Source organism: Oncorhynchus masou, chromosome 32 (assembly GCF_036934945.1).
Source record: "Oncorhynchus masou masou isolate Uvic2021 chromosome 32, UVic_Omas_1.1, whole genome shotgun sequence".
In the NCBI taxonomy this organism is placed as follows: Eukaryota; Metazoa; Chordata; class Actinopteri; order Salmoniformes; family Salmonidae; genus Oncorhynchus; species Oncorhynchus masou.
Genome location: NC_088243.1, coordinates 64,709,941 through 64,735,165, shown reverse-complemented (window position 1 = coordinate 64,735,165; position 25,225 = coordinate 64,709,941). Strand labels below are relative to the sequence as shown.

General features: G+C 42.0%; 1 protein-coding gene across 1 annotated transcript; it reads left to right on the top strand.

Annotated features, from left to right (window-relative positions):
- The first annotated feature begins 12,324 nt into the window (after positions 1 to 12,324).
- On the top strand, positions 12,325 to 24,908 carry adad1 (adenosine deaminase domain containing 1 (testis-specific)). Its single transcript, XM_064955720.1, has 13 exons — positions 12,325 to 12,496; positions 12,726 to 12,846; positions 16,966 to 17,139; positions 17,338 to 17,478; positions 17,579 to 17,746; positions 17,874 to 17,948; positions 18,129 to 18,254; positions 22,290 to 22,413; positions 22,859 to 23,029; positions 23,144 to 23,376; positions 23,685 to 23,925; positions 24,078 to 24,210; positions 24,426 to 24,908. Exons 3-13 carry the CDS (start codon positions 16,974 to 16,976, stop codon positions 24,537 to 24,539), a joined length of 1,692 nt encoding a protein of 563 aa, XP_064811792.1. The 5' UTR covers positions 12,325 to 12,496; positions 12,726 to 12,846; positions 16,966 to 16,973; the 3' UTR covers positions 24,540 to 24,908.
- Positions 24,909 to 25,225: the final 317 nt, after the last annotated feature.

The following is a 25,225-nucleotide window of genomic DNA, read 5'->3' as shown; positions in this document are numbered from 1 at the left end:
TAACGCAGATCTATTAAGTTGTCAAAATATGGCTCAAAATGTGATTGCATTGGGTGACCAATGGATGATTGCGATCAAATTGTGGGCAATGACTTCAAAATAAGGATGAAGGTCATAAACGGAAGGGGGCATGCTGGCAGTCTGCTCCCATTCACACATTCATCTTTGTGTTTGGCTGCCAACCGGTTTGACATCCTGCAACCATCTCGAGTACTCACTATTAACCCTTCCCTACCTAGGCGACTCTGGTTGAACAGAGATGGTGCTCCAGGTGTTGGAGAGAGGGGCGGAGCTCGTTTAATGAAAGCCCTGGCATCTGGATCCGATTAATCATCCGTCAGCATCCCACCGTCGTCTCTGCCCCTAACGAAACCCCAGCATGCCTTGCAACGAGGCACTTTAATTACTTTCTGTGGTGCTGAATGGCGGAGTATAAGACACCCCGACAGTGACAGACAGGTGCAGCGATCCTGATTCATTAAAATAAAACAAACGGGTGGAGGGAGAATAAACAGGAGGACGAGAAGATGTGCTATGAGGCGGAGGCGATGGGATAGTGGACGGGGGGCGGGGCTTTGATTTGCTGCGTGACAAGGGTGGCTTTCCGTCTTCGGGGCCAACATGGATTTATATAGAAGGGGGGCGTGCTGCTTGTCCCGTTCATGTCCTCAGGCCTTTTCTCTAGTCCCAGTGAGGGGACAGAATGCTCACATGTCTGACTGTCACATGCTGTAGAGCCAGACCAGTGTATGGCTGTCAATAGAGGATTAACTTAATAAAGAAACTCTCTAGTGATTCATCTGTCTCATGGTTGTATATTTGATATTGATATATTTAATCATGTGGGTTAAGAAATCAAATAATATGACATCAAAATGTTCAATATTTCTAAATGCTGCAATGATGTGAACGGTCAAAATTGACAACTTTTTCCATTTAAATCTCAATCTTATATTCATTCTAATCTTAAATAGCTAACTTTAAGGATGGAGAAAACTATCATTCACCCCTTTGGCAGGAGGGCGGTAAATTTGTTGCTGGATCAAATCTCCGAGCTGACAAGGAAAAAAATCTGTCGTTCTGCCCCTGAGCAAGGCAGTTAACCCACTGTTCCCCGGGCACTGAAGACGTGGATGTCGATTAAGGCCTCTCTGATTCAGAGGGGTTGGGTTAAATGCTGAAGACACATTTCAGTTAAATAAATTCAGTTGGACAACTGACTAGGTATCTACCTTTCCCTTTTGTGTCTTTGAAAGCTGACCTGCAGTGCCAACATCCTAAAGCTTCCACACAGAGTTGCCATATCTCAGCTGCGCGTGTAAGAGAAACACAGATGAGCAACAACAATGTGGAAAGGACCAGCATATTTACTACCTCCATCTGAAATCAAATACTACAAGCTGCCAGGTCAGGCCATTATGAAAACCCAGCATAAACTACAGTAAATGTATTACCAAATATTATTAGAGAAAAAAAATCCATTCATCCATCCAAACCATAAGCAACATCTATATCAGAGATCATCCACAGCTATTGCTGCTTGAGAAACCTTTCCATAGTCCAGAAAAAATATGAGATATAAAAACAGACCTTATGACGTTTAAAAAAAACAAAAAACGATCAACATCTGACAACATGGTGGAAAGCTCAATGGTCTATTCGCAGCAATAAACAGTAGGGCAATCATTTCTAACGAGCTGAAAAGCCATCAGTCACAATATGAAAACACAATTTGCTTGGATTATTGACGATATTATTGCTGGGTAATTATCAAATTGTGTGTTAATGACTTTTAATATATTAGCTAGCTAATTAGGCTAAGCTGATGCATAGATCTGAGAGGCGTAACAATGGGTGGTTAAAATGTAATCTGACAGAAATGAGTATTTGAAGAGCCACTAAGTCATTACCATGCATGCACAGGAGAAGACGCATCCGCTACAAGAAATCATTAATAGAAAGGTTTGATTTGACAGGGTATGACTTTTCATTCTTTCATTTCTCAATGAAAAAGAACAAAGTAAAGCAACTTTTGCCAATTAGGTTTCTTTCCCACTTTCCCACAGAGGCAGGCAAGGCATATATCAGTCATTGCTGTCATGATTAGGGTACTTGGAATCCATCATGTAAATGCCAAGATAATGTAGGAAGGAGAGTCTACGTCACCTAGCAGTGGGCTAAACATGGGAAATTAGAGTGCTATACGCCACCTTATGGACACATATTGTATTAGTATTATCCAAGCCAATGCATGGTAGGTGTTCTCACTGGCTTTGTTTCAAGAAAATAAATGGCACATTAATTGTTGTTTTACATTTACAGGCAGGTACAGCATTTCCCCCCTTTATTTAAAATAAAAACTTTTTTAAAATTCTGTGTGCTTGTTTCTCGTCAACAACATCATAAAAACTGATTGGACACACAATTTAAATACAGAAGCCCAAAGTAACTTATCTACAAAAGTAAATAAAAACCACTGTCTTATGTAAAATAATTTTATTGCTGTGTAAGGTAGTTAGTGTGAGGAAAGTAAACAGCCCTGTAAAAACTACGTGTCATTTGTTTTTTTCATATCTGAACAGTGACACGTAACAAACGGCATTCTTTAACCGTGATGGATTTGACATGAGACGAAACTGTTTGATTGTTTTCGGTTACGAGTCTGTGCCCATCCCAAAAAAAAGCAATTTGAAGAGCCAGACTGCCTCGCCCTACTGTCTAATATGAGACTCCCTCTATTTGGCTCAAGTCTGGCTGGAGTACCGGTAATATTAGCTCCCACTTTATTGAGAGATCCATTAATCGTAGCCTTCTGCCTGTGACCCCTGACCTCCCAGACTGACCCTTTAACATCGTGTTACTGTCTGGCACAGATCACTTCTGTACCAGCCCCCTTGGTTCTCATGAGTGGCAGCAGTTCCCTTTGGAGCTAAATCATTAGACGGCTATGAAAATAGGACCAGGGGAGAACTTTATGCAATCAAACACTGCCATAATATGCAGCTTCCCTGCTAATAACCATGGGTTGTGTTTCACTGGAGCGAAAATTTATCAGGATGTAAATGCAATCCTTTTTTTTTTAAATTTATGGTAATAATAATTGTCTACAATTATGATAGGAATAACTATCCAAATAATACAAAATATGCTTATTCAGTTGTTACTAGCTTTTTCATAGGTGTTCACTAGACATATTTATTTTAGAAGGGTCCAATGAGCTCGTTTTTATCTCAATATCAAATCATTTCTGGGTAACAACTAAGTACCTTACTGTGATTGTTAATAATAATTACTTCGTAGCAAAGAGTCATTTCTCAAGCAAGAATTTTACTAGGACTGTCTAAAGGGGTATACTGAAAAATATCTGTTATCGGCATATCTCGTTATTGGTCTACTTTCTAATTTACCGCCTGGTGATGTCACCATGCAGGCCAAAACTCCATCCCACCAAAACAGGCTGAATTGTCAGGTCTTTTCAAAAAGCTCTTACACTAATGATCATTTTCACAATTTCACAGTATATACTGTACTCTATATCATCTACTGCATCTTGCCATCTTATGTAATACATGTATCACTAGCCACTTTAAACTATGCCACTTTATGTTTATATACCCTACACTACTCATCTCATATGTATATACTGTACTCTATATCATCTACTGCATCTTGCCATCTTATGTAATACATGTATCACTAGCCACTTTAAACTATGCCACTTTATGTTTATATACCTTACACTACTCATCTCATATGTATATACTGTACTCTATACCATCTACTGCGTCTTGCCTATGCCCGTCTGTACGTACATATTCTTTATTCCTGTACACTTGTGTGTATAAGGTAGTAGTTGTGGAATTGTTAGGTTAGATTACTCGTTGGTTATTACTGCATTGTCGGAACTAGAAGCACAAGCATTTCGCTACACTCGCATTAACATCTGCTAACCATGTGTATGTGACAAATAAAATGTGATTTGATTTATTCCAAACGCACAGTGTGGGAATATGTATGAAACACAGGAAAATCACATTTCTGACTGCACTGGACCTTTAATGTTACTTTAAGTAATTTAGGTATCTTTTTCCAACGCTTCAGAGAACAACTTCATCCACCATAAAAGTACCAAACAGAAAAAATAATTCTGTAACTTTATATAAGCCATAGATGTCTTCAACAAACTGCACTCTGCCCGTTTTAGACAGCCAGGGCTTAGCTAGGACAAGTGTTGAAAGCAAATACCTGATTGTATTAGTGTCTCCCTTTAAGCTGTTGTCACCTAGCTGACCGATTATGGGCAATTACCTGATCTGTCGGAATCCCAGCCGAATAGATTGAATTCGGATTGATTTCTGCCCAGGAAAGAGGAGGGAATTTAAAGGCTTTTTTAATTGGGTATTTGGTGTGTGCTGATCTGAACACCATGGCCTTCCCAGGGGATCCTTTATAGGGCAATAATGGCATTGGGCTGCAGTCTCGTCTGCTGACTCCCTCCCAAGGCCATAACCCTGCATTTGCTCTGAGTGCTTTTCTATTATGCATTGATAGTTGAGCATCAATCAATAAGTGGAACCAAAAACCCAGCGAAACCAACTTCTTAAGTGTAAAACTCCTCTTAATACCGGGCCTTTCAAACAACTTAACCTGGACGCTTTCTCTCTTCTGCTCCCTCAGCACTTTGAACACATTTCCAGGTGCCTGGCGACAGTGTGTTTTATTTAGCAGGCTGGGTCTACAGTACTACAGTATTTGTTGGGGGTGGAAATGCCCTGTGCCTGAGTCATAACTCAAACTGTTAGGAATAAATATAACATGCGTATGATGAAAGAAGAAGCCCTATTTGATGGAAACCTGACCACCGGGTTCTCGGTAAGGGTCACAACTAGGTCTATTTCTTATTTTTGCGTTGAGAGCATGTGCAGCCATTTGTTTTTAGCCTACACAATTTTGTGTGACTTTGTCAATTCCACATAATGGTCAGTGAAAAAACAATACATTTTGTAATTGTTGTTAGCATATGATTGTATTTATATCTTTGTATTACCATGTTTTGCGATAACAGCTTTAATACAAAATGGTAAAATTATCATTCTAAACGGAGGACATATGAAAAAAATATTATTCTACAACAGTCACCTTTCATATTACCAGGCACTGCCATAGTTTACTACATGGGGAGGATTCCGGGAAAGAGTCTGTGGTAGAACTCAGTCTGTCCTATAGTATAGTATTTAACTCAGTCTAGAACTAAGTCTGTCCTATAGTATAGTATTTAACTCAGTCTATAACTCGGTCTGTACTATAGTATAGTATTTATTCACTCAGTCTAGAACTCGTCTGTCCTATAGAATAGTGTTTAACTCAGTCTATAACTCAGTCTGTACTATAGTATAGTATTTATTCACTCAGTCTAGAACTCGTCTGTCCTATAGAATAGTGTTTAAGAGAAATACTGTAAGAGGGAGACGGTCACAGTTTTCTGGGGTTGGTGTTACCTGGGTAATGCGGTTTATTGGGTTTGCACCATGATCTGATCATCATTGCTTGGTAGCAGATTTATCCTTCAAGAAATGTCCACTATTTCCCTGGATTTAATTGCATACACACATAACCTCACATTGTTCAACCAAAAATAAACAATTTGGTGTTATTAAGGTCCCATTGCTAATAGTAAATAATGCATCATGGTTATCAACTGATGGTGTTGAGCTCATTCACTGGGCTCCACCTAAAGAGTGATTCTTATTGGAGTTAATTGCTATAGGTTTCAGAGGACTGTAGTAGTGAAAGCATCATTGAGAACATTTGTTCTTATCAGTGAGAGTGAAACACCTTCTCAGAGGACCTCTAGTTTACCCCTACTGCATGTCTTAGAAGGCTCAAGGAATCATCTAAGTCATCATTATTGCCAGAAGGTGGGCTTGTGCCTTAATGGTTATGTACTCTTGTTCAAGGCATTCAAACTGTAACTTCCCTGATGTGGAGTCAGTTTTAACTTGTTTAACACCACTGCTACAGTATAAATATTCTTAGTGAACCAACAGTGCGTTTTTCCTTAATCTGACAATGATTGAATCGGGACAATGGTTCAGCTTGAGAGATATAACACCATCACGCCCCAGTCGTCTGTTGAGAAATCACCCATCCACCTGTCGATCTACAATATAGAAATGGGTGAAAATTACAGCATGAACAACCAACCGTTAAAGATATTAATAAAGAACAAAACGTATTTTTTATGCATCAATGACCAACCAATACTTGAGGAAGTTGTATAATTATACCATCAATACAAAGTAACAAAAATGTCCCCCCCATCAACCCTGCTCCTGGAAAACCTAAGAAGTAGAGGGAGGTGCCCTGGTGAAGCAACAAGGCCCTCCAATCTACTTTGGTTACACAAACTTTGTTTACAGCCTCAATACATCAGAGCCCCGAGCCTTCTCCACTCCATCTACCATCTGCTCGTGAAGAATCTGTTTCACTCGATGAGCCAAGCCCAGCCTTTATTGGTCCTAATGGCACTATCAGCTGAGCCACCAAACCCAATTACTGCTTAAAAAGGGAGGCCACCCCAGCTAATCATGGCCGCCTAACCTGATTTCCCTGTGATGAAGAGAGGGGATAAAGAGCAGTTAATGGAGGGAGAATGATCTCTCAAATACAAAAAACTCAATTCATTTCTCCAGGAGAGCAATCTGTCTGATTCAGCCTTAATGGAGTGGAGTTTCATTAGACACCAGGCCTTAGTAGTAACGCCGATGTCCCCTTATCAACCAAATGACAAGATTTTCGACATCAAACGGGCCCCACTCATAATTGCCATGTTGGAAGGATAATATAGTATACATGAGCTGGAATCATAGTCAATTCACCTAGATGTGATATTAAACACTTTTGGGGGGGGATTTGTTGAATGTGGCAACAGTACCAACTGATATTCTGCAGAAGCTTAAAGCACTTCAAGTGGCTTACCTGATGTCATGTGACATAAGTATGATGATCATTGCATCATACTTAGCATGCATTAAGTCACTTTAGCATAGCTTTTTTTTGGATGCCACATTTGTCAAATCACCCTAACAACCTGTTATCTCACCCTTTTAAACAGAATATAATTTGCTTGCTTATACAGGATTTGTATAGAGGCATTATGAAGGCTTTACTACATTCCAATTCAAAGTACTCATCATTCATCACTTGATGAATGACCAGTGAACAATCTCAACTAGAGTCATGGACTGCTTATAACTAGGCCTAACTGATATCACTGCCCCTCACCTGAGGGAGAATTCAAGAATAATTGACATTGGCCACTCAACAGTATTTACTACACAGTAAATTGTTCACTAGTTACAGTATACAAGGTCAGCAGCAGGTATGTTGTCCTGGACATTCGAGGGATACCAAGGGAGCATATTAGGTCCATGTGTAAAAAAATAGGACTTTTTATGGAAATTTGAGTTAAATGATGGGTTCCTGGAATTCAATCAAAGTGAGTATCCCATCCCTCACTGAGTCAGATGTTGAAAGACCGTAGGCTTTCCCCATGTTCTGTCTCTGACTATAACCTGTATACATTTCCTATCAATTTAATGTCTTTGTATGTCTTTCTGGGAATGAGTCATAAGGGCCGAGTACGACTGGCAATCTGTGCACATGGAAGGACGACACAACACACACACACACACACACACACACACACACACACACACACAGATATGATCCAGAGGGCACTGGTTGGCTAGGGCACAGGGCCACAGCCAGGGTCTGCAGACGGACATTAGGCCAAGCCCAAGTTAAAATCCTATTAGTTTGAGTTGGGAATCGGATTATCGTCGTCGAGAATCACTCGTCTGGCAACTAGGGTCTAATTTATGCCAATCAACGACAATTATTGAGGGGAAGGGAGCTCCTATTAGAGAACCTCATCCACTTAGTCTAATGAATGGGGAAGATTCAATCTCTGCTGTGGAGACGGAGCATTGGGGAGCTGCAGCTGGAGGCGATTGCTCCAGGCTGGAGAGCCAGTGCTGTTATTTATCAACAAGGGGGTGCTGTCAGGGCAAACATGAGCTGGGGAGAGGGCACTCTATGGTAGGGGCATTGCAGAGGCTAATGGCACATTTCTGTATTTCTCTGATAGAAATGTGTCACTCCCTAATCTATGGTCATCCATCAAAACAAATGAAAGATTATGAATTTGCTAACAAATTTCATAAACTAGGGATAGTTTTCTGCCCAAATCACACATGTCATTTAATACATTGAGGGATTGGCTTCTAGGGCCATCTAATGATGTGACTCAGACACCAAATGCAGAATTATAGTTCACATTCACCAAATGTAAAATTATAGGGTGTCAATGACTTTATGTCACATCAGTCGCATTACATATTGAACACAGTAAATTGTTAGATTTTCTAAAAGGTAGATAGATATTTGTTATAAACTGTAGATGGGTATCGAAACAGAAGGGTTCAAATGTAGTCATGTATTTATGTGTAAATACTGCCCTCTAGTCTCAGAGTTGCAAATAGTAGGCTTGAAGCTCTTCACACAAAACAAGCACAAAGGTCCAATAATGCATTCAGTATCAGAAGAAAATCAATGACTTACTATGGCAAAATAAATGGTCCCTTTCTGTAATGAATGGCAAATGATAAAATCATATTGGCAGACACACAATCATAGCCTGATCCCAGACAGGTTTGTGTTTTTGCATACTCAATTGTCATAGTCAAACTAAACATGTTTGGAATAAAAAAATCCATAAGGAGTTGCCAAGAGAGAACAAACAGACTTGGCACCCCGGCAAACACAATCCCCACATTGGCCACCCATTCAATTAGCCCTCAGCTGGAATCTATGAATGGAGATGAGCATCAGTGTTTTGTGGGTCAAACATTTTTCCATGCTACTATATCTATCTATCTATCTATCTATCTATCTATCTATCTATCTATCTATCTATCTATCTATCTATCTATCTATCTATCTATCTATCTATCTATCTATCTATCTATCTATCCATGCTACTATATATATATATATATATATATATATATATATATATATATATATATATATTTTTTTTTTTTTTTTTCCCCTCATGCTGATACTACTTGAATTCTAACGCAAATCCCAAGTGAGATATTTGGGAATATGGCCAAAAAATATGTAACGCCTGGAAAAAACGTTTAGTGCCCTAATTTGCATTCACCTTGGTGTCGGAATGTTTTGACACGACACTCAAGAAACGACCTATCATTGACCTGCATCCTTTAAAATTTCAACTGCATTCATGCAGAATCTGCTGAGTGACTGACCCGCTAGCCGCACTTGACATTCAAGACAGCAGGTAACGTTAGGTGCTGTTTTTGAATTAGCTAGCTGATTCATTGAATTATCAGCTAGTATAAAATGACTATTTTGGAAATGTTTGTCAATAGGTACCTAGCTAAGTAACTATTTAGCTTCAGTAACGTTAACTATATCCCCACGTGCAATAACTAGCTTCAGACAGTTCTACAAGATGTTGGCTAACTCGCTACATAGTTAACACACGTTTTAGCTATCAGCAAATTGAATTTGATTTTGACCACGTGCTAGCTAGGTAAATTCCGTTTGTAAACGCAGAGACTCAGTAATGTAACTAACGTTAATTAATTAACTACATGACTAGCTACCGCATAGGCCGCGTTACCCAATGACGACTGAGATCCGTAATTTCTAGTGATGTGCAGTTCGCGACCATTTTTACCGGGGCTGCACGCGCGCCACCGGCACCTGGCTAGACCTTCCTTTTTTTGATAGGCCTAATTAAACATTTAATTATTAAAGTTATAAGCTGAAGAATTTAGATAATTTTGAATACACACATGGATTATAATAAACAAATGGATAAGACTGTTCTATTCTCTTTGATTTAGTTTATTTTGAAACTCAGACATATGACTGAATAGATGACATACTGACCGAATAGATGACATACTGACTGAACTGAATGAAGGATGAATTAAATGTTCAAATATGTTGGAATGATGAGTTTCAGGCATCATGAATGCTCTGCACTTTATTTGGCTAGTAGGCAAATATGCCTACATTAGGGTATAATGACTATGGCTGCAGGCCTCCAGAAGGGCATCTTCTGAGGCTGAGGGGTGCTTTTCCGAAGGCACGTGGTGCTGCATGGAGATCACAAGCTCCATGGAGGGAATAACCTATTTGGAGACTACCTAAGACCACTACAACAGAGTTATTGTAAAGTGTGGAAATAAGCTTATGCCAGATTTAGCCTACGTTTAACCTCTCCCATGTTCATTTAAATGTCCATATGTCCATGACTGATTTTCATATAATGTAAAATTGTTTTAAATTCATATTAACCCCTCCTACACAATATGATTTTTAGCGAAGAAATATACTCAACTGAGGAGTAATAGAGAATGGAGACTTTTAACTTGAAAATGTGCAGGATACCTCTTTCCTGTTTCCCTGACTTCAGTTTTTTTATACTGTGTTATGCTTTAGTGATGGGCATTACGGCTCTTTTCAGTGAGCCGGCTCCTTTGGCTCCCAAACTTGTATTTTTTCAAGTCAAACAGTTTGTGATAGTTTGACTATGATTGGTGTTAAAACAATTCTTATTAAATGAAATCATACTCTACCTTAACCACAATGTATTTAAAAATGCATTGGTTTGTTATGAAAAAGAATGCTATTAAACATTTGCATTTAAAGTATAACTTTTTTAATGTATATCAACAAAGTGCATATAAATGTAACAATTCAAAACGAACACAAATCTGAACAGCATAATAGAATATTGCACCATATCAAAGAAAAATAAATAACAATTTGCAAAACTGCAGCATCCCACTTAAAACATTAAACTGGTCCCTCTTTTCTCTCTCTTCTTTATTGCCATGTTATAACCAGCAGCACACAGCAATGCTGACTATGTTTTGCTTTTATGAGAGATTTGCATTCAGAAATGCAAGCTGCCTCACTTTCGAGGGCCTGATGTGGTGTCTTCTCTCAGTAATATTTGTCCCGTTTTCGAGAAGGCCCTCTCAGAGGGAACGGATGTGGCCACTATGCAGAGTCTCCCTGTCATGACTTTAGGTAGCCGTGGGTAGACAGAGGCCTTGTTCTTCCACCAGCTCAAAGGATCTGCAGGTCTTTGGAGGAGGGGCTCCTTCTATTAGGATCGGACCTTCATTATGGCATCTGCTGAGCGATTCCTTCGTGCTGCATCCCGGGTTGCTCTCTCGTCAAAGAACAGATGTTTGTGGCACTACTGCTGGTGCTTCTGCTCCATCTGATTCCTGTTGCCCTGGTGCCTGAGCCAGCTGACTGCTGGGGCTGTCCCTCCCTGCTGCTGAGGTTATTCTTTGAAGAGCCTCATCAATCGTTCTGGCATCACTGAAGGCTAAATTCTTAAACCTGGGGTCAAGTGCAGCGGTTTCTGATAACACGTGATTATATTCCATTCTGTGGAACTTTCTGTACATTGATGAACATAGGGTGTCCATCAACTCTGTCACATGTCCTGTGGTTACTTTGCTTCTCTCTGGCGGTTGGCTGTGAATTCGCCGCAGACCCTTACACAGGAGTATCATTTTTGAGGCTGTCATATAGCTGAAAAGAGAGACCAGTAACTTATTAGTTCAAGTTCATGTTTTGTCTACTGATACTACATTCTCATCTACTGCTCATTTACATATATAATACAAGATTAAATAATGATGTAATAATAACTGCTTACTGTACCTCTCTCCACTGATCTCCACAGTGACCTGCTCAAAGGGTTCCAGGACTCTGTACACCTCCTCCTCCACCTCCCATTCCTCTTGGGTCAGAGCATCAACAGGTGCATTGACAATGGCCAGGGTAGAGATGATGGCATCCTTTGACTCAAGAAACAGCCTCAACATATAAAATGTTGAATTCCATCTTATATTGCAGTCTTGTTTAGGCCCATCTGGCATTGTGTAGACTTTAGTTTTTCAGCACCTACTGTGCTCCTGTGGAACTTTTCCACAGCTGCTTTCACAGCTGCTTTCAATTTGTCCAGCTTGACATCGAAAAGTCTTCAATGAAGTGACATGTAACCGACATGTAAGAAGTGGTTACCCTTGATGTCCAGCAGTCAGTGGTAAGGCAAACTGTAATAGCTTTTTGGACTCTTTCCCGCACTGAAGCCTGTGTGCTCTCGTACATTTGTGGAATAAGTGATTTTGAAAGGGTTTTCCTGCTTGGAATTGTGTACATTGGATTTAGACTATTGCTATAATTTCTAAAACCTCTGTCCTCCAAGATGGAAAATGGCTGGAAATCGGTGGCAATCATTTTAGCCAATTCAATATCAATTTGGCCTTGTTTTGCTACAGACATAGACTTTGGCATAAACTGGTCCATCGAAGACTGCGTTGCTGTGGGTTGCGGAGTAGGCCTTCTTGACTGAGTGGATACATCTCTACGTGTGGAGGTGGTGGCTCTATCACTAGTAGGCCCGCTAGTTTCTCGACCCTCCGCTACAGCTAGCTTCACAGTTGGGTGCACAGTTCGCATATGCTGGTGTAGGTTGTGTGTAGAACAGGCTTCATATGAGATTTTGTTTTGGCAAATTCTAAACTGCTCTAACATTGACTACATTATTAAAATGCATCCAATTGCTACTGTGCTTCCGACTCATTTACCAGCTGTTGTTTTCACAGCTGTCCTTCCTCTCTCTCCTCGGCTGCTAAGTGTGTGACAGTGAGTGAGTTGGCTCGGCCCTCCCTCACGCATCTTTGGTTCATTGGTTGACACTGCGTGTCTGATTGACAGGAACAACAGGTGAGACTTAGTCTGAGCAGACAGTCAGAACGAATGTGTGTGCGCTTGAGCATTTAGGCCTATATTTTATTTTTTCGTTCTTTGAATTAGTTAATTCTATTAATTTAAATCTTAATTTTTTTATAAATAGATTTGTCTCTTCTGATATGCGAGCCGGCTCCCAACGTTCACCTACAAGAGCCGGCTTTTAGAGCCGACTCGTTCGCGAACGACCCATCACTCCTCACTTGCCGTATGGTGTACGTTTTTGTTTTTGTTTTGTTGGTGAGCTGGAACTGTCAAAACTCTGAAAGATATTATTGTACGTCATTGGTTCCTTCATGAACACCCCCCCCCTCTCAAGCATCCCATTGCCCCTTTGAGTCAAAAGGGAAATAAAAGTATTTTGAGTTATTTCACTCCCGACTGCCGAACACCTGCGCTCACCATCATTAACAGAACCAAAGGACACTGTCTACAGGTCGCCTCCCACTACTACAGCAGGCGGGAGGCTGGAGCGACACCGTGTGCTAGCTAGCTCCACTGTGCGATAGCTTGCTAGTTAGCTAGCTGGCACACCGTGTCGCCTCCGCCTGTTGTGTACTGGAGAAAACCATGCCCGACAGGCAGCGGCAAAGGACACTGTCTACTGGTGTTGCCCCCACCGCTAACTACTCAGGCGCACAGTAGGCGGAAGGCGGGGTGCCATTGCTGTGTGCTAGCTAGATAGCTAGCACACGGTGTGGCTCCCGCCTGCTGTGTACCGGAGGCCTCCTTAGGACTAGCTGGCACACACTGTTCTTTGTTCGCACCTCCTGAACATCTGCCCTCACCGTTATTAACAGAACTGCAGGGAAACAGTGCCAGACAGGCTGGGGCGATGGACACTACCGGTGTGTAATTGATCATGCTGCAGGCAGCAATAACAACATGGAGAAGGAAAAAGACATATTTGCACAATGAAATGTAATGAATTCATTATTGAATGGTGTGATGGAGACTAGAGGTCGACCAATGAATCGAAATGGCCGATTTTAATTAGGGCCGATTTCAAGTTTTCATAGCAATCGGTAATCGGCATTGTTGGACACCGATCATGGCCGATTACATTGCACTCCACGGGGAGACTGCATGGCAGGCTGACTACCTGTTATGTGAGTGCAGCAAGGAGTAAGACGTTTAGTGCCATCTAGCATATCTTATAAACTATTTTAACATAATCACTAGTTAACTACACATGATTGATGATATTACTAGTTTATCTAGCTTGTCCTGCGTTGCATATAATCGATGCGGTGCCTGTTAATTTATCATTGAATCACAGCCTCCTTCGCCAAACGGGTGATTTAACAAGCGCGTTCGCAAAAAAACACGGTCGTTGCACCAATGTGTACCTAACCATAAACATCGCCTTTCTTAAAATCAATACACAAGTATATATTTTTTAAAACTGCATATTTAGTTAATATTGCCTGCTAACATGAATTGCTTTTAACTAGGTAAATTGTGTCACTTCTCTTGCAACAGAGTCAGGGTATATGCAACAGTTTGGGCCGTCCGGCTCGTTGTGAACTGTGTGAAGACCATTTCATCCTAACAAAGACAGCCAACTTCGCCAAACGGGTGATGATTTAACAAAAGCGCATTTGCGAAAAAAGCACAATCGTTGCACGACTGTACCTAACCATAAACCACAATCAACTCCCGAGATTAGGCTGGCAATACTAAAGTACCTATTAGAACATCCAATAGTCAAAGGTATATGAAATACAAATGGTATAGAGAAATAGTCCTATAATAACTACAACCTGAAACTTCTTACCTGGGAATGTTGAAGACTCATGTTAAAATGATCCACCAGCTTTCGTATGTTCTGAGCAAGAAACTTAAACATTAGATTTTTTACATGGCACATATTGCACTTTTACTTTCTTCTCCAACACTTTATTTTAGCCTTATTTAAACCAAATTGAATGTTTATTTATTTATTTGAGACTAAGTTGATTTTTATTGATGTGTTATATTAAGTTAAAATAAGTGTTCATTCAGTACTGTTGTAATTGTAATTGTCATTATTACAAATATATATATATATACTGCTCAAAAAAATAAAGGGAACACTAAAATAACACATCCTCGATCTGAATGAATTAAATATTCTTATTAAATACTTTTTCCTTTACATAGTTGAATGTGCTGACAACAAAATCACACACAAAAATATCAATGGAAATCAAATTTATCAACCCATGGAGGTCTGGATTTGGAGTCACACTCAAAATGAAACTGGAAAACCACACTACAGGCTGATCCAACTTTGATGTAATGTCCTTAAAACAAGTCAAAATGAGGCTCAGTAGTGTGTGTGTGGCGTCCATGTGCCTGTATGACCTCCCTACAACGCCTGGGCATGCTCCAGATGAGGTGGCGGATGGTCTGAGGGATCTCCTCCCAGACCTGGACTAAAGCATCAGCCAACTCCTGGACAGTCTGTGGTGCTGGTGGATGGAGCGAGACATGATGTCCCAGATGTGCTCAATTGGATTCAGGTCTGGGGAACGGGCGGGCCAGTCCATAGCATCAATACCTTCCTCTTGCAGGAACTGCTGACACACTCCAGCCACATGAGGTCTAGTATTGTCTTGCATTAGGAGGAACGCAGGGCCAACCGCAACAGCATATGGTCTCACAAGGGGTCTGAGGATTTCATCTCGGTACCTAATGGCAGTCAGGCTACCTCTGGCGAGCACATGGAGGGCTGTGTGGCCCCCCCCAAAGAAATGCCACCACACACCATGACTGACCCACCGCCAAACCGGTCATGCTGGAGGATGTTGCAGGCAGCAGAACGTTCTCCACGGCGTCTCCAGACTCTGTCACGTTTGTCACATGCTCAGTGTGAACCTGCTTTCATCTGTGAAGAGCACAGGGCGCCAGTGGCGAATTTGGCAATCTTGGTGTTCTCTGGCAAATGCCAAACGTCCTGCACGGTGTTGGGCTGTAAGCACAACCCCCACCTGTGGACGTCGGGCCCTCATACCACCCTCATGGAGTCTGTTTCTGACCGTTTGAGCAGACACATGCACATTTGTGCCTGCTGGAGGTCATTTTGCAGGGCTCTGGCAGTGCTCCTCCTGCTCCTCCTTGCACAAAGGCGAGGGTAGCAGTCCTGCTGCTGGGTTGTTGCCCTCCTAAGGCCTCCTCCACGTCTCTTGATGTACTGGCCTGTCTCCTGGTAGCGCCTCCATGCTCTGGGCACTACGCTGACAGACACAGCAAACCTACTTGCCATAGCTCGCATGGATGTCCCATCCTGGATGAGCTGCACTACCTGAGCCACTTGTGTAGGTTGTAGACTCCGTCTCATGCTACCACTAGAGTGAAAGCACCGGCAGCATTCAAAAGTGACCAAAACATCAGCCAGGAAGCATCGGAACTGAGAAGTGGTCTGTGGTCCCCACCTGCAGAACCAATCCTTTCCACCTGTTGTCTATTCCATTTGCACAACCGCATGTGAAATTTATTGTCAATCAGTGTTGCTTCCTAAGTGGACAGTTTGATTTCACAGAAGTGTGATTGACTTGGAGTTACATTGTGTTGTTTAAGTGTTCCCTTTATTTTTTTGATCAGTGTATGTATGTGTGTGTATATGTGTGTGTGTGTGAATCGTCCGATTAATCGGTATCGGCTTTTTTTTTGGTCCTCCAATAATCGGTATCGGCGTTGAATAATTATAATCGGTTGACCTTTTAATTTTTTTTTTTATTTGGACCTCTAATGGAGACAGCTTTGTAGACCTTAAACCTACAGTCTGCTCAACAAACAAACTTGAGAACGAATAATTTGGGGTGCTGCAGTTTGCAAAATATATTGAGCTTATCGCCCACATGGCAGTCAAGCAATGCATTCCAACTAGGTAGCTATTCTCTCTTACCAACAACTTTAAAAATGTGAAAATACTGCCCTCTAGTGTCAGTTGCAATCACAATTCAACAACGAGCAAAAGAGCAGAGACTGGTATCCAGGCTACTGGAAGTTGGGCGAGGCCTGTTTGCAGTCCAGTGCAAAAACCTATGACCAACTTTGGGAAAATAACACACGGCTGCTATGTATGAATAACATGTTATTCTTTTTCTACAGTTTCCAAGATGGCTTGGACTCGAGGTGGATCATTTCGTGGTTCTAGGGGTGCCAGCTTTGCCCAAATCCTCAAGAAAAATATTTGTGCCCCACCTGGATTGGCAGTGGCATATGTGTCTCCGGCTGTCTCAGAAGTTAACAAAAACCTATTTGACCCGGCATGCAACACCAATTGTAAGCTTAAGTAAATGTTGTGAAAGGGATGGGTCCGGTTGGTTTGTGCTTACGGGGGATGGGTCCTGTTGGTTTCTGTGCTTACGGGGGATGGGTCCTTTTGGTTTCTGTGCTTTGTGAAGGTGAAAATGGCCACCCATCCCACTTTGGCACTAGCACCAGAAACTGATGTTTGGTTGTCTTGTTGTTCTGCCATAGGTGGTGGCATCAGATCGAAAAGCATTCCCCAAGAGTTGATTGACCGATACAAGCGGGGTGAGACCCACGCAGTGTCAGCTCTTTACCAGCTCTCTCAGGTTCTACAGTTCCAGGTTGAGTTAAAGGAAACGGTAACCACAGGTACGTCTCAAACCATGTCCTCCATTGATCCTCCATCCATAGGCTCTTATTCATGGCAGTGTATATACATGTTCAATAATATGGTGTGATAACTGTCCAGGTAACATCCCAGGCTTCTACTTTGCCTTCTGTGTCGTGATTGACGGGGTGAAGTACAAGACTGGGATGGGGATCAATAAGAAGGAGGCCAGGGCCAATGCAGCTCAGCTGGCCCTTGAGGACCTGCTGCCCACCTTGGATGGAGATTCTCTGCTTCCAGAGGCGTTGGGTGAATAGCTGTACCAACTAGTTTGATGAAATGTCTGTAATTTGGAAATCGATTTTCAATTCAAATTCAATGTTTTAGGGAATGGTTTGTAAATGGACTGTCAATATAAGATAGTGTGTGGTTTCAGATGGCCCTCCTCCCTTGCCAGTGAAAGAGAGTCAGTCTACAGGCTCAGAGATCCATCCTAGAAGAACCATTTATGGCAAGTCATTTATTTTTCAATTATTCAGTTATTTTATTTATGTTTTGTAGTTGTTGGAAAGCACATTGTTTGTCAAAGTTGCTTAAAACTATTCGATTTTGATCTGCAAACGATGACATGTTAGGGGTTGTTTCTGGACATTAAGCAGTGATAGTGTTTTTTCCCCCTACTGTACCGCAGAGCGCCAGAACCCCATCAACGAGCATGTTCCCCAGGCAGTGAGAGAGCTGCTGAGCAAGCTGATGGACAGCTACCCCGAGGTCTCTGCCTGCAGGAGCACAGTGGCTGCATTTATCACTCAGTCACGTAAATAAGGAGGCACTGGGAGACACTCTTTTTCCATGTCTGGTTATATATTGGCTACATTTAAATGTTATATACAGTACTGTGCAGAAGTTTTAGGCAGGTGTGAAAAAATGCTATAAAGTAAGAATGCTTTCAAAAATAGACATGTTAATAGATTATATTTAGCAATCAACTGAATGCAAAGTGAGTGAACAAGGAAAATCAAAATTAAATCCATATTTGGTGTAACCACCCTTTGCCTTCAAATCAGCATCAATTCTTCTAGGTACACTTGCACAAAGTCACAGATTTGTAGGCATATAGTCAGGTGTATGATTAAACAATTATACCAAACAGGTGCTAATGATCATCAATTCAATATGTAGGTTGAAACACAATCAGTAAATGAAACAGAAACAGCTGTGTAGAAGGAATACAACTGGGTGAGGAACAGCCAAACTCAGCTAACAAGGTGAGGTTGCTGAAGACAGTTTGTCAAAAGTCATACATACCATGGCAAGACTTGGGGCGGCAGGGTAGCCTAGTGGTTAGAGCGTTGGACTAGTAACCAAAAGGTAACCAAAAGGTTGCAAGTTAAAATCCCTGAGCTGACAAGGTACAAATCTGTCGTTCTGCCCCTGAACTGTTCCTAGGCCGTCATTGAAAATAAGAATTTGTTCTTAACTGACTTGCCTAGTTAAATAATGGTAAAAAAAAAAAAGACTGAGCACTGCAACAAGACATAAGGTCTTTATACGGCATCAGCAAGGTCTCTCCCAGGCAGAAATGTGAAGGCTGACAGGGGTTTCCAGATGGCCAAGCTCTTTTGAAGAAGCACAAAGAAACGGGCAACGTTGAGGACCCGTAGACGCAGTGGTCGGCCAAGGACACTTACTGCAGCAGATGAAGAACACATCATGCTTACTTCTCTTCGCAGCCCGAAGATGTTCAGCAGTGGGACCCTGGTACACCCATCTACTGCGCGGAGAAGTCTGGTCAGAAGTGGCCTTCATGGAAGACTTGCGGCCAAAAAGCCATACCTCCGACGTGGAAACAAGGCCAAGCGACTCAACTATGCATGGAAACACACAAACTGGGGTGCAGAAGAATGGCAGCAGGTGCTCTGGACTGATGAGTCAACGTTTGAAATATTTGGCTGTAGCAGAAGGCAGTTTGTTCGCCGAAGGGCTGGAGAGCGATACACAAATGAGTGTCTGCGGGCAACAGTGAAGCATGGTGGAGGTTCATTGCAAGTTTGGGGCTGCATTTCTGCAAATGGAGTTGGGGATTTGGTCAGAATTAATGGCCTCAATGCTGAGAAGCACAGGCAGATACTTATGCATCATGCAATACCATCAGGGAGGCATCTGATTGGCCCTACATTTTTTTCTGCAGCATGACAACGACCTGGAAATGATGGTATGGCACCCACAGACCCCTGATCTCAATATCATTGAGTCTCTGGGATTACATGAAGAGAGAGAAGCACCCGAGGCTGCCTAAATCCACAGAAGAACCTTGGTTAGTTCTCCAAGATGTTTGGGCCAACCTACCTGCCGAGTTACTTCAAAAACTTTGCAAGTGTATCTAGAATAATGGATGTGTTTTTGAAGGCAAAGGGTGGTCACACCAAATATTGATTTATGTAGATTTTTCTTATGTTCACTCACTTTGCATTTTGTTAATTGATAAATCTAAACTACTACCATGTCTATTTTTGAAAGCATTGTTACTTTACAGCCTTTTTTCACACCTACCTTAAACTTTTGCACAGTACTGTACACACACAGTGTATTTGGAAAGTATTCAGACCCCTTGACTTTTCTACATTTTGTTACGTTACTGATTCTAAAATTGATTAGTTCCCCCACCATCACACAATACCCCATAATGACAAAGCAAAAACAGGTTTTTAGAAATGTATACAATTTTTACAAAAAAAAAACAAAACCTCAAAAATGTACATAATTATTCAGACCCTTTACTCAGTACTTTGTTGAAGCACCTTTGGCAGCGATTATAGCATAGAGTCTTCTTGGTTATGACGCTGCAAGCTTGGTACACTTGCATTTCGGGAGTTTCTCCCCTTCTTCTCTGCAGATCCTCTCACTCAAGCTCTGTCATGTTGGATGGGGAGTGTCGCTGCACAGTTCTTTTCAGGTCTCTCCAGAGATGTTCGATCGGGTTCAAGTCCAGCCTCTGGCTGGGCTACTCACGGACATTCAGAGACTTGTCCCAAAGCCACTCCTGCGTTGTCTTGCCTGTGTGCTTAGGGTTGTTGTCCTGTTGGAAGGTGAACCTTCGCCCCAGTCTATGGACCTGCTCCAGAGCGCTCAGGACTTCATCAAGGATCTCTGTATTTTGCTTCGTTCATCTTTCCCTCAATTCTGACTGGTCTCCTGGTCCCTGCCGCTGTCAAACATCCCCACAGCATGATCCTGCCACCACTGTGCTTCACTGTAGGGATGATGCCAGGTTTCTTCCAGACATGACGCTTGACATCAGACCAAAGAGTTCAATCTTGGTTTCATCAGACCAGAGAATCTTGTTTCTCATGGTCTGAAAGTCTTTAGGTGCCTTTTGGAAAACTCTAGCGGGCTGTCGTGCCTTTTACTGAGGAGTGCCTTTCGTCTGGCCACTCTACCATAAAGGCCTGATTGGTGGAGTGCTGCAGAGATGGTTGTCCTTCTGGAAGGTTTTCCAATCTCCACAGAGGAACTCTGGAGCTCTGTAAGAGTGACCATCGGGTTCTTGGTCACTTCCCTGACCAAAGCCCTTCTCCCCCGATTGCTCAGTTTGTCTGGACGGCCAGCTCTAGGAAGATTGTTGGTGGTTTAACACATCTTCCATTTAAGAGCGATGGAGGCCACTGTTATTTGGGTACTTTCAATGCTGCAGACATTTTTTGGTACCCTTTTCCTCGACACAATCCTGTCTCGGCGCTCCACAGACAATTTCTTCGACCTCATGGCTTGGTTTTTGCTCTGACATGCACTGTCAACATTGGGATCTTATATAGACAGTTGTGTGTCTTTCCAAATCATGTCCAATCAACTGAATATACCACAGGTGCCTCCAATAAAGTTGTACTAACATCTCAAGGATGATAAATGGAAACAGGATTCGACTGAGCACAATTTCGAATACTTATGTAAATAAGGGTCTAAATGCTTATGCACAATTTATTTTTTATTTTATTTTTTACTTCATGGATTTTTCCCCAATTTTAGCCGAAAATAAAATACCCAAATCTTGCTGCCTGAAGCAAGGATATGCATATTCTTGGTACCATTTGAAAGGAAACACTTTGAAGTTTGTGGAAATGTGAAAGGAATGTAGGAGAATATAACAAAATAGATCTGGTATAAGATAATACAAAGTAAAAGCCAACGTTTTTTTTGTACCATCTTTGAAATGCAAGAGAATGGCTATAATGTATTATTCCAGCCCATGCACCATTTTGATTTTGGCCACTAGGTGGAAGCAGTGTATATGTAAAGTTTTAGACTGATCTAATGAACCATTGCATTTCTGTGAGATTTTCTATCAAGACTGCCTAAATGTGCCTAATTTGTTTAGTAATAACTTTTCATGTTCAAAACTTTGCAGTCTCCTCAAATAATAGCATGGCGTTTTTTCACTGTAATTTCTACTGTAGTAGATAGTATAGTTAGATGAAGAATTTAAGTTTTCTGCCAACATCAGACATGTCTATGTCCTGGGAAATGTTCTTGTTACTTACAACCTCATGCTAATCGCATTAGCCTACGTTAGCTCAACTGTCCCGCAGGGGACCCACCGATCCTGAAGAAGTTTTAAGATTTTTTTTTTTTGCTTTTTCATAATAGGATATTGTGTGTGTAGATTTCTGAGGATTTTTATTTTATTTAATCCAATTTTGAACAAGGCTCTAACGTAACAAAATGTGGGAGAAGTCAAGGGGTCCGAATACTTTCTGAAGGCACGTTTGAATTATATTAGATACATTTTAAGTTGCTATTATGAATGTTACCGGTAAATGTGTTCTCTGTGCGTGGCTCATGAACATCCATCTAGCCAGTGGATGTGAAGTGGTGGCCATTGGAACAGGGAATTACAACACTAAGGAGAGCGCTACACCAAATGGACGGGTTCTTCACGACTCCCATGCAGTTGTAACAGCAAGGAGATCACTGATGCGGTACATTTATCTCAATCAGTGTATTAAATGAATGTGAAAAAACATCCCTTCAAAACACCCTTTTTTCTTTCTATCCAGGAAGCAAAGATGGTTGTGAGAAAGTTTAAATTGTTCTTATGTGGTTCCTGTTGTATTTCCTGGAACTTTTTCATGCTCTGAGAACACTGCTTAGATCATGTAATTTACAACATCGTAAGTCAGTCAAGGGCAATTACAAATGAACCTGACAAAGCTGGTTATATTTTTTCCAACCCCTCTCACTACAACCCAGCGATATTCAATAACAGTTCATTCATTCATTCACTGCCTCCTACAATGTTCTCCCAATAAACTTTAGAGCACCAAGATTCCATACAAACATTCCCTTATTTCACATTACTTTCAGGGTACTAAATATGCATTAGTTTGTAGTAGTTATACCTGTATAATCATGTTTTATTCGCAGTTATCTGTACAGGCACCTGTTGCTGTTCTTTAGTAAGAATCGCAGCCTTGAGGAGAAGTCCATGTTCCAGCAGGACAAGAACACCAAGTTGCTCAGTCTGAAGAGCAACATCACGCTCCACCTGTACATGAACCAGATGCCCAAAGGAGCCGCCCAGATCCCATCCAATCTGTTAGTGACTGGCAACTCTAAAACTCCTTATGCCCCACCAGTACTCAGCTAATAGCCAAGTTGATATTTTCCAGCCTGTCTGTCCCTTCAGCCTTGATCTTTTTCTCCCCTCAGGCGCCTGAACCCCCTCTCCATCTCAGCCTGGGAGGTGAACAACCAGATCAGCCTGCACGTGACGGTGGAGGGCAAGGTGTTCTCAGTCTTCTCCCCCACGTTTGACCAGGCCGCCTCCAGGGTGGTTAGCATGTCGGCCAGTGACAAGATCACCCAGTGGCAGGTGCTGGGTTTCCAGGGAGCCCTGCTCAGTCACTTCACTGAGCCCATCTACGTCAGCAGCATCCTCGTAGGCAAGTCCCTCAATCATAGGTTACACCTCAATAGTCTGAAAAGCAGTGTTTCTCAACTCCAGTCGTATGTAGCCCAGTGGACAGTACGTTTGTGTTCTATCCCTGCACTAACACACCTGAATTAACGCATCAACTGATCAGGTCATCGAGCACGTAAGTTGTATCAGTCGATGTAGTGCTGGATTGGAACAAAAATGCTCATTCTCTCCTAGTCTTTCCTTCTGGGCTTATTCCAAAGAATAGATTTCTTTCAAATGGTGTAGAATGAAGGCGAGTGCTTCTGCCATCGTCCTCATCCTCATATGCAGGCGACGTGAGCTGCTGTGACGTGCGGGGCATGGAGATTGCGGTGAACCAGCGTGTGGACGGCATCACCCCCCGCCTACCCATGTACTACTGCGTGTACCGGCCCCACATCAGCCTGGTGCCCACGGCATGCCCTGAGGGTGGGGCAAACACCAACGCCCAGTGGAGCCACGGCATCAACTGGAGCCAGGGGGACGTCTCCCTGGAGGTGGTGGACGGCCTGGAGGGCAAGACGGTGGAGGCGTAAGAATATTTCATAGACTTTCCCCAAATGTTCTGAAATAATATGCACTTCATGACATGAAATAGGCCCCATTCTGGCTTGAAAACCCAGGGAATCTACAGGTGATCTGTTAGCTGATTCTTCACAACGGCCATGTTGATTTATGTGTCAGGTCTCCGTTTAAGAGCGGCCCTGCCCTGGCCAGTCGCCTGTGTAAAGCAGCCATGCTGAGTCGCTTCAACCTGGTGGCCCAGGAGGCTTCAAGACGGGACCTGCTAGCTACAGTCTCCTACAGAGAGGCCAAGGTAATACAAACGCTCCTCTCGTCTCCCCCCACCACGGTTGAGCTCCATTCAATTTGAATTCATGCCCTGCCCACTAGCTCCACTAGGAAACCTTGAGTAGGTGTGGGACAGGATCAATTACAAACCCTCTCAGATGTTACCTTTCACAAACGTGTGAAGTCTCCTGTCCCATTGTTTAACGTTAATAATCCATGTCCCATTAATGCGTTTTCTAGATGATGGCCAAGCCCTACCAGGAGGCCAAGAGTGTGCTGAGGTCCTACTTAGCGCAGCAAGGCTACGGCTCCTGGGTGGCCAAGCCTCCAGTGAGCGATCACTTCAGCATGTGAGAGGACCCCAGGGTGACTCTTCACTAAAAAATACATTTGTGAAACTTCTCCACCTACACTTGAACAGAAAACGACATCAAAAAGCATACCTCAGCAGGACAAATGGGAGCATAAAATAATAGGTTGACATGATGCCCTTAAACTGCAAGTTAATCTTCCATAGCCTGTGAAGTTAAGATTATTATGAAAAATGGTTCATGAGGTTTTTATTTGTTTAATGTGTTTTTTTTTTTTAGGTGTGTCACAATTTGTTAGAAGGCACAAAAAACACGTTTCTGAAAAAGTTTTTCTCATAGATTTTTAATGTTCTATTTAGTTCTGTGGTCACATTGTTGTGCATTATGCTTTGAGATAAGAAATTGAATATAAATAAACCTCTCAAATGATAAAGGTTTGGCAATAATATCAGTAGATTTAATTGATTGTGTGCTTTTTGACAAAGAACTATGCCATTCAAAGTTGAAGGTAAGACTTTCTCTGTAATACAGCCAAGATATTGTATGAACTCGTCCAGTCAACTCTTGTGGCTGACGGGAATTCATGCAATGATCTTCATTATGCATGCTACCAGAGCAATTAAAAACATGCAATGTATTTAAATCAATCATTCAAAGTGCTCTCATCAGGAGTTTGCATGCACCTTGACATTGCACATGAGAACAAGTCAATTGCATACCAATGTATTA

What these genes read in the sequence shown, in the direction of transcription:
- adad1 (XM_064955720.1), top strand. Translation starts at nt 16,974, where the DNA reads ATGGCTTGGACTCGAGGTGGATCATTTCGTGGTTCTAGGGGTGCCAGC. An exon ending in CCCGGCATGCAACACCAATT is followed by an intron (nt 17,140 to 17,337) that starts GTAAGCTTAAGT and finishes GTTCTGCCATAG; the next exon opens with GTGGTGGCATCAGATCGAAA. An exon ending in GAGGGCAAGACGGTGGAGGC is followed by an intron (nt 23,926 to 24,077) that starts GTAAGAATATTT and finishes TTTATGTGTCAG; the next exon opens with GTCTCCGTTTAAGAGCGGCC.